General features: G+C 30.4%; 1 protein-coding gene across 3 annotated transcripts in view; it reads left to right on the top strand.

Annotated features, from left to right (window-relative positions):
* The window catches only part of LOC100198543 (protein white), a 108447-nt gene that overhangs the window by 48132 nt on the left and 49211 nt on the right, over nucleotides 1–11104 (top strand). For all 3 annotated transcript variants that reach the window (XM_065805537.1, XM_065805539.1, XM_065805538.1), the window contains one exon: nucleotides 117–283. In XM_065805537.1, the coding sequence (XP_065661609.1) occupies nucleotides 117–283 (167 nt within the window). The remainder of the gene's footprint in view (nucleotides 1–116; nucleotides 284–11104) is intronic.

Here is an 11104-nt window from a genome sequence, read left to right on the forward strand (position 1 = left end):
TTACTTGCATAAATTATTATATAATAAACCTTAAAAAAATATTTCCAACTTTATTTAAGTTTAGTAAATACTAAAAAAACAATTATCTGTTTAATTACTTTATTTTTTCTTTCAAGATAATTACTGGTCCTAAACTTCTTTTTGTGGATGAACCAACATCAGGACTGGATTCATTTATGGCAGAGAGTGTAATAACTTGTTTACAAAAGATTGCTAGTGAAGGTACAACAATTATAGCTACAATTCATCAGCCTTCATCTGAGGTTTTTGTTTTGTTTGACAGGTAATTTTTAAATTTTTTTAATATAAAAGTCAAAATAAAAGCTTGTATTAACGAGCTCGCATCACTAATATCCTTTTTTTTTTTAACTTTACAACTGTATGAACATTTGACAGTCATATCAACATTTGACAACAAAATTTCTATCTCCAGAATTTTAAAATTCAAACCACATATGCCATTTACCAGCAGACAGAAAAACAATATTTAGTTGAAAATTTGTTAAAAAGCTCAGAGAGTAAAAAGAGTTCTGGAAAAAATAGAAAATGTTGTCCAAACTACTGTTGAAGTTGAAGTGGAGTTTAATCAAAAAAAACTTTAGCAAAAGCAGCAGGAGTAATATGTCTAACAGTGGATTAAACTGTTTTTTTGGAATGACTAGGAGAGTGTGGTCATTTGATTCAAGAGATAAGTAGGAGAAAAATATTTTTTATCAAACTGTTCTGCTCATATGTCAAGTCAGGTGTATGATCATCATGATCACTCTGCTACTGGTAACATATAATCCAGTGAAACCTGTTCCATGTCTAAAGCGTTCTGTCTAAACATCTAGCGCAGTGTTCATTTACCTGTAAATTACTATTTGTATGTTTGTGTTCTATCTGAACATTTGTTGCAGTGCTCATCAACCGGTAAGTCTCTATATATTTGTTTGTGTTCTACTTAAAAATCTGATGTAGTGTTAGCTCAGTTACCAACTAGTGACGTCAACTATATAACATACGCTCACCTTAAATTTCTGTATTCCTTTAATTTTAATATTTTTCCTAATGTTCTATATTTCCAAAATATCTTGTTCAATTAAAGCACTGTTTACAGAAGTAACTTCTTTTAACTACTCCAGGTCAGGTTCAGGATCATCACATTCACCCTGCTACTGGTAACACATAACCCAGTACTTCCTTAGTACTAGCCTTAGAACCTTCGGTTCTAAGGCTAGCTGGTAGTAAGGTTTCCTGAACTCTGTGAGGCTGATTCCATCAATAGTTTTAAACTATCAGAGTATTAACAGTTCCATGTTGTGCATGGATGTTGTCCCTGTTAGTGCTTTTACTGTGCATTTTTAAGGCCACATAAGGAGCCCTAAGTTATAACTTTAGAAAAATTAGCAGGACAGTGTCAATTGCATGGTCATTGCTTGGGATTTCAGACTATCTAGAAATGAGTCAAGTTCAGTTCATTTTTAACCATGCCCAAAATAACCAAAAATATTAAACACAAAAAACCATCTCATCCGTTTAACTGTTTAATTATATCTTTCATAAATATTTGTGGTCTTCGAGGAAGTACTTTCTATCAGTTGAATATTACCTCTTGCAATTTACCAGACTTGTTTGCTCTTTGTGCAATTAATTTGAATTTGGCTGTTTCTTCTTTGGATCTCATTATTGGTGGCCACTATCTTTTTGTTTGCAAACACTCGAATAGTCACATGCTTGGCTTGGGTATTTTCTTAGGCATCAATTCACCTATTTTAATTTGTCAAGAAATCAGGTTTGAATCCTCTGACTATTCTTTTAGTTCTTCACTTTATCAATCTTTCTCCTTCTATTATGACTGCTCTCTTTTAGATTTTTTGATCAAAGTGACCATGCCCTTTCTTTTATCTCTCTGCCAATATTGTTGTTATTGATTACATTAATGTTCATCACACAATCTAGCTTGGCTTTAACACCAAATGGCTCTTCAAATAGAGTTTCTTATTCTCCTACTAAAAAAGTAAAATTTGCGACTCGTTTTCTAACAACTCTAATCACTTACCTTCACTCCTTGATTTGTATCTTGTCTCTGACCCCAGCTTGTGTTTACCTTCTCCTTGATTCTCCTTTAGGTAACTCCAACCATGCAATGATCTCTAAACCTTTTATCTTGTACTTCTTCTTCGAATCTTATTATTGCACTATTATACTACCCTAAAGCTGGAATTATTTTTGTAACTTTCTATGTAACTTTCCTTGGGCTGATCTCTCTAATGATTCTCTCTCCACTGATAAATGTGCCTCTTAACCTCCTATAACAGGTGATACGGAAGTTATCGGACAAATCCTAATTTCATTAGATGAGCATAATAATTAGTTTTTGTGGTTTTATGCGTAGGCATAAACGTTCTATAAAATATAAACTTTATTATTTGAAACACAATTATTTAAAATGAGGTTAAATGCAGCTGAACGAGAATCTTTTCGAAAGCGACTAAAAATGTTTTTTGTAAATAAACCTAATATAAAAAAAAAAAAAAAATCGTAAATCATTTTAAAAAGGAAGGATTTGCTTGAAGTAAAATATATGATAACCTAAAAAGACTTGAAACTGTTCAATCAATTTCTGATAGAAAGCATCCTGGTCGTCCGACATCCTGGACTAGAGAAAAGAAAGCCGAATTAACGAGACTTGTCAACAATTGAAAAGGGTCAGTCAAAGAAAAATAGGTATTAAATTCGGTGTAAATCAATTGACAATTGGTCGTCAGTTAAAAAAAATGAATATTAAATATAGAAAATGTGAAAAGACTCCAAATTACACTATAGAACAACAAATAATGGCAAAGAAAAGAAGCAGGAAACTAGTTAACCAATTCTATAACACAAAATCGCTTCTAGTCATCGATGACGAAAAATACTTTTGTTTTGCAGGGGACAACATGCCTAGAAATTCTGGATACTACACCAACAACAAAAAGACATGCCCAGAAAGTGTTCGTTTTATAGGAAAAGAGAAATTTCCAAAAAAATTATTAATGTGGATAGCCATATCTGACGGTGGTATGTCCGAGCCATTGTTTCGCACTACCAAGGCTGTAGCGATCAATTCATCAATATATATTAATGAATGTTTAGAAAAACGACTTCTTCCATTTATTCACAAGTATCATGGAGACTTTAACTATTTATTTTGGCCAGATTTAGCAAGTTCTCATTATTCTAAAGATTCTCTAAATTGGATAGACCAATATGTCTATTACATTGATAAAGAATCCAATCCCCCAAATGTGCCTCAAGCACAACCAATTGAAAATTTTTGGGGACATTTGGCACAGAAGGTTTACCAGGGAGATTGGCAAGCTTCAACAGAGCAAGTTTTGATTGATCGCATTAAACTAAAACTACAAGAATTTAATTTAAACTTTTTATAGTCGCATATGAAAGGCGTCAGAGCAAAATTGAGATCAATTGCAGATGGTGCCGTTTTTTCATATAAAAAATAATATATTTTTATTAAAAGATAAATTCTTTATTTAAAAAAAATATAATAGTAGTTTGTTTTTTTATGTATAAATAAGTTATTGACGTTTTTATTTTGTCCGATAACTTCCGCATCACCTGTTATCCAGGCAGATACAGATGCTTTTATTTCTTCTCATTGGTTCTAAGTAAAGCCTCATTCTACTCCATGGTTTTAGCTTTCTTGTTCAGCTGCTAAATTTAATTGTAATCATTTTTTTCATCTTTTTCCAATGAACAACTCTTGAGAACAGACACCTATTAATTATTGCAAGAAATCAAATTTAAAAGATGCTGTCTGATGCTAAGCTTCATTATTCCCAGTTTATTAAATTATGTATCTTTTCTCAGAAATTAGGCTCTTGAGACTTTTTGAAAAATCTTCAACAGTGCCATTACCAAAGGTAAGTTGAACATTCCATCTCAAATTCTTCTTTAATTCATGAATTTATTACCTTTTTAAGGATAAGGTAGAATTATTTGCAAAGTAATTTTCCTCTAATTCGACTCTTAAATCTTATTGCCGTACTCGTTTTGCCATTCCAGTTAAACAGATAAACCCATTGTTAGACATCCAAATCACTCTGACTTCCATTGCTAAAATCACTTCTCAATTGAACTTTTCTACAGCTTATTGTCCAGACAATTTTATGACAAACATGACATTCCTGTCATATTCTTAAAAGTATTCTTCAGAACTCTCTTCAATTCTCTCTAATATGAAAAACAGCACCTGTTAAACATTTTGACCCATCCAACTATTGTCCATCAGTCTTCTCTATTTTATTAGCACCTTCTTGTGACATCATACAATATTATGAGCCAAGCCAAAAATGAGTTTTGCAATTCTTTGATGGACATTTTTTTAAGTGTAGCCAATAAGTGTGTTCTGTCATCTTCTGTTACAATTCGAAACACTTAAATCTTGTACATTTGTAATCTATCCCTGATATGTGATTTAAAAGCTTTTGTGTTTTTTTGTTTTTAGTTTTTTTTTATTATTTTAACTTTTCTTTTTTTAGGTCATAATTTCAATCTTTCAATCTAATTACATCTTCCATCTTCAATTTTCTTTCATCAGTGTTGTCTTTTATTAGATTTTGGAATCACCTGCCAATAAATATCACATGAAATTTATGGCTATGCTTTTATATTCATTGTTAAAAATGAATATAAAAAAAAATATACAGGGTCCTTTCTTCTCTATTATACCCATTTTGCAATTGCAACAAAGTATTTTTATTCATTTGTTCAACTTTTATGAAAAATTTAATTATTTTATCTAGTATTTATTCAAACCATTCTTTCCACTATTCTTATTTTAATTTAAATAGCAAAAAAAATGAATTTTTTAAATCGCGCAGGCTAACTTTAAAATGACCAACCTGCTAGCGCTTTTTCATGCGCTGACATCAAATTTCAAATGGAGAAGACTGAGTATATATATATATAGATATATATATATATATATATATATATATATATATATATATATAGATATATAGATATATATATATATATATATATATATATATATAGATATATATATATATATATATATATATATATATATATATATATATATATATATATATATATATATATGTATATATATATATATATATACATATATATATATTTAGCAGCACTCCTTTTATGTTCTACATATTTTTCAGTCAATGTAGCAGCACTCCATGCATGCTCTACTTATATTTTCTATTGGTGTAGCAGCACTCCTTGCATTTCCTACCTATTTATTAGTTGATAAATATAAACAGTTAAAATAAAAAATAACATTCCAGTCTTTTTAGTTGGATTTTTGTGGTTTTTTAAAAAATGATAAAATTTCATTAGTGTCCTTAGTTAAATGGTGTTACTAACATCTACGGTGGTTCTAAAAACAACTTTTTCTGAAAATGACTGCTGGCACCCCCTGAATATGTTGTATATAATTAAAAAAATGCTAGATTTAAGAAAGTTTTGAATAAAAAATGATTTAAGGGGTTGCTACCGACCCTCGTCCCTAATATTATTAAAAAAAAAGTTTTTCAAAATTATGTCATGTTGGGTCTCAAATGAAGGGAAATTAGATAAAAATTTTAAAAATAATAATCATTTTATAATTAAATTTTTATTTTAGATTTTAGTAAACAAAATGTTACGTTTTTTAACTAAAAATGAAAAATAGGGAATTTAACAAGATTTTTTGATTATGATTTTTTTTATCTATGTTTTTTTATAAAATAATTAATATTTTTAAAATTTTTATATAATTTCCCTTCATTCTCAAATGAAGGGAAATTATATAAAAATTTTAAAAATATTAATTATTTTATAAAAAAACATAGATAAAAAAAATCATGACATAATTTTGAAAAACCCAACATGACATAATTTTGAAAAATTTTTTTTTTAATAATATTAGGGACCTATATAATGTTCGAGGGTCGATAGCAATCCCTTAAAATATTTTTTATTCAAAAATTTCTTAAATCTAGCATTTTTTTAATTATATACAACATATTCAGGGGGTGCCAGCAGTCATTTTCAGAAAAAGTTGTTTTCAGAACCATCTTAATATATATATATATATATTAGGGCTGGTACTGATTAATTTTTTTTTGTTCGATTAATCGTCTAAAATTTTTACCGATTAATCAATTAATTTCGATTAGTTCTGAAGTCGACAGAATAACCTGCTTTTCACCACTGGTGAGGTGAAGTTGTTATCGGTAAACGTTAACTAACTACAGTATTCACAAGCGTTAACAAACAAGACACTTAATGCCTGCTATACTGTATTCAGTTTAATTGACAAGTACAAGTAGGCATCACTTTAGCCAGTCACGTAAACAAACGAGGACGTTAACGTTTTCTGGAAGTAGACAAAATCGCAGTTTGTTGACAATGTACCCTGACGAACTAAACAGTCTTTCACAAGGAACAGAAGTGGCAGGTACACACAGAATTGTCTGCACAAAACTGCACAAAACTCAGGTTAGGGTAACGATGCCTGTTCAGTTGCCACCACATGAGGGGATTCTCAGTTTCTGGAATTACACCTTCTTCTTGATATCGTGTAAGCTCAGCCAGTGAGCCATGTACTGTTTGTGATTCATCTGATGAGGATTGCGATTCCGAGTCGCTGACCAACAGAGTAAGTTTCAGTTTCTTACGCACAGGTTCTGATGCCTCGCCAGTGCTGGTAGTAGTTTCACGTTCAGCTCTCTGTCTTTGGTTACAGTACACCCGAAATGCATTAGAAAGTATTGTCCAAACTGCTTCACGTTTCTCGCTTGAGAGACAGCCGAGTTTCTTGTAACGTGGGTCTAATGCCACAGCCATTAGCAACGTTGGCAATGCATCAATGTTTTCAATGCGACCTGAGAAGTCATTTAGTGTTGCAGATTTGAAACGTGCTATATACCCTGGATCGTCATCATTAACCCGCAGAAGTCTGCGCAAAAATGCTTCTAACGGAAGTACAGCCGAACATGTAGCATATTGTTCGCTACCAATATACTCAGTAGCATCTGCAAGTGGACCCAATACCGAGACAAATTTTGACATTTTCTCCCAGTCCAACTCCCTTAGTTTATATCCAGTGTAATTCTCGGGATGGTCAATATGATACTGCTTAATGGCATCTTTCACTTCCAGCAATCTGGCTAACATTAGGTAGGTACTGTTCCACCGCGTAGCTACATCCTGCTGCAATTTGTGAAACTTCACATCGTCAGACCTGTTAGAGGTACTGGCTCGGCTGGCCTTTAGCTCTGATGTATTCCTTGAACTGCGCCTAAAATGTCCAACTAGGTGTCGACATTTAGCCTGAATAGGAGATGAATCAGCTGCTTTCAAACCTGCTAGTATGCTCAGTTGAAGACAGTGTGCAATACACGGTATATCGCTGTAATCCGTCTGTCCTATAGCAGCAACCATATTTCGTGCACTGTCCTAACGATACAGCTAATTTTTTCAGCAATGTTCCACGTTGCGGCAAACTCTTCATAGAAACTGGCAACATTATCAGCAGTGTGCCTTTCTTCAACATTTATGCAAGCTAAAGCATCAGACGTCAGTTTCCACTCAGAATCAATCCAATGACCTATTATCCCACAGTATGATTCATTGTTGGTGGAGGTCCAAAAGTCAGTAGTTAGAGCAATACTATGAATGCATTCTAGAGCTTTCTTGTGCTCATTCAACTTCTCATTGTACATCTCTCCAATGACAGTGTCGATTGTACGGCGACTGGGCAAAGTATAAGTCTGGTTTTGAAGGGCAATACGAAGCACCGCCTCTAGTCCAGCATCTTCTACAATTGCTGTTGGACGTCCAGAACTGGCAATCCAATGAGCTATTGCCACCTTCAGGTCGGCTGAGACCTTTTCACTGACAGGCTTGTTTGACTGACACGTAAATAAATTGGTGATTGATTTTATCTGAGGGGTCATCTTACGTTCACTGTCGACAACCTGTTGATATTTCAGAGGATGCTTGTGGTGAAGGTGATAAGTCAGCGATGTGTTTGAGCCACGGAAAGCAAACTGTTTATTGCAGTGAGCGCAGTATATTTTGTCACCTTCGTCTACTTTACCATCAGCATTCAACTTGAAAACAAAATGCTTGCTTAACTTTCCAGTTAAATGTTTGACAGAAACGTTGCTTTCATTAGTTGCCGCAGCCATATTTGCAAAACAAACTTTGTTTACTTTAGAAACGGATATAGAAATGTAAAATAATGTTCCCAGGTCAGTAAGTATTTTAAAATATTACAAAATTTTTAGTCGAGATTTTCAAGATACGCGCTTTCAAAATTAATTTTATATTTATCGAATTCTATTGAAAAATTCTAAATTTAATACTCTTTTTCGTCATGGCTAATGACTTTGAAACAATTGATTTTGAAAAGTTGCGTTTAGACGTTTTTAAAACTTTTAAAACTGAAAATAACTTCTTTGCGAATGATTTATATGAAAACGATATATTTTTTTAATAAATTTTTATGCTTAACATTTATCAAATTAACAGATATCAAAATATATTGTTCATGCTAAAATTTAAATTAGGCCAAGTACCATACCACTTCACAAATAATTTCTTTATAAATAACGTTAATAAATATAATACAAGAGAAACAGGTAATCTTGAGTTTATTCTAATTGAAGAATATTAAAGTTAACTTTAATATTCGAGTAGTTTTAATACAACTAGTTGTATTTAATTATATTACCTATATTGAACATAATATATATTATTCACTTGTGAGGGCTTTGTGATAAGATCAGTACGATCTTCTTGAAGTCCTGTCTGTACTATTTTAATTATAATTATAATCTCGTTTATATATTTTGACTAAGGAGACTTGTAAATATTACTATTATAAATTACGAAACTTGTAAATATATATATGTAGGGCTAAAAAAAAAAAAAAAAATAAGTAACGGAAAACCAGCAAAAATTAATCGAAATATTACTGATTAAAGAAATTTTAATCGATTAAATAAATTAGCGATTAATCGATTAATTAATCGTTAATTTCCGCAGCCCTTATATACATATATATATATATATATATATATATATATATATATATATATATATATATATATATATATATATATATATATATATATATATATATATATATATATATATATATATATATATATATATATATATTGAATGCGGTAGTGGTGTAGTGGTAAAGCGCTCGCTTCAGAAGCGAGAGGTTCCAAGTTCGATCCCCACCACGTCCCTGGTAGTACCTCAACTTGTTTCTCCGCGCAGCGGCCTTGTTCGTCGAGGTTCGTGTTTTGGAGTTATAGAGTTGAGAGAGGGTTATAACCACTATTGAGTAGCCTCCTCATCTGTAGTGGCCTTCATGGCCTTGAGGAGGTGAATAACAAAATATATATATATATATATATATATATATATATATATATATATATATATATATATATATATATATATATATATATATACGTAAGTGTATATATATGAATAAAGAAAATATCTTTATATTATCATGTATAATATTGTATACTTGAAAGAGTGCTCAATAGATAAACTATATATATATATATATATATATATATATATATATATATATATATATATATATATATATATATATATATATATATATATATATATATATATATATATATATATATATATGTATATATATATATATATAAATTTCAAAAAAGAAGATGGAACCAAGGAAAATAGCTGCACTAAATAATTGTTTGACTTAAGCAAAGTAAAAAAAATGCTCTTGATTTCTAAGGACTATAAAAAAGTATTCGAAATAAAAAAAGTTCAAGTTAATCATTGTTCAACTTACTGGAAATTAACTATATAATAATATATATTTGTGTATATATATATATATATATATATATATATATATATATATATATATATATATATATATATATATTTATATATATATATATATATATATATATATATATATATATATATATATATATATATATATATATATATATATATATATATATATACATATATATATATATACAGTATGTCAAAAAAATCACCCCCTGATGGTTTTTCAATAAAAACAAATTTTTATATGCTTAAATATAAATTTTTGACCCAAATTTTTTTTTTAAATATTTATATCAAAATTTATATAAGAATTTATATCAAAAACCATTTTTATTACAAGAAATTAATATTCTTATACTTAAAACAAAAACTATCCACTAAACTAGAAAAAAGTGTATCACCCCTGTCAAAAAAGTGTATCACCCCTTATATAATTATTTTGCTAATATAAAATTAATAGTCTATTTGTGCGCCTTTTGCCTTGATGACTGCAAGACATCTTTTAGGCATTGAATTTACTAAGTTTTTAAGCCATTGTGTGTCAAATTTTTCCCACTCCTCAATGAGAATTGCCTTTAGTTGTGACAAACTGGATCGTTTTTGATCAGCTACTTTAATTCTAAAAAAATTCCATAAATTTTCAATCGGATTTAGGTCTGGTGGCTGAGGAACCCAATCTAACATCTTAATACAGTTTTTCTTTAACCACTCAGTAGCTAACTTTGATGTGTGTTTAGGATCTCCATCCTGTTGAAAGATAAAATTACGAGATAAGCCAGCACTTCTGGCGCTTGATCTCAGTTTTCTCTTCAGAATGTCAGTATAAACCTCTTTTGCCATTATTCCGTCAATGAATTCGAGTTCGCCAACACCACTCCAAGCAAAAGAGCCCCAAACCATCATTTGATCTATGATAAGAGGAAAAAATATGTTAGAAGTATATATTATATTGAAATTTTATAATAGAGTTAATGTCACCTCCCCCATGCTTGACATTTGGTCTCATACATTTAGGATTTAGGCATTCACCATTTTTTCTCCATTTGCGTATGATACCATCAGAATTAAACAAACATATTTTTGTTTCATCAGACCATAAAACTCTATGCCATTGGTCAATAGTCCAATTTGAATGTTTCTTAGCCCAAGCCAATCTTTTCTTTTGATTCTTTTTACTCAAAAAAGGCTTTTATGGAGCAACTCTACCTACAAAACTTCGATTTTTCAATCGATTGTGAAC

This window comes from Hydra vulgaris, chromosome 09 (assembly GCF_038396675.1).
Source record: "Hydra vulgaris chromosome 09, alternate assembly HydraT2T_AEP".
In the NCBI taxonomy this organism is placed as follows: domain Eukaryota; kingdom Metazoa; phylum Cnidaria; class Hydrozoa; order Anthoathecata; family Hydridae; genus Hydra; species Hydra vulgaris.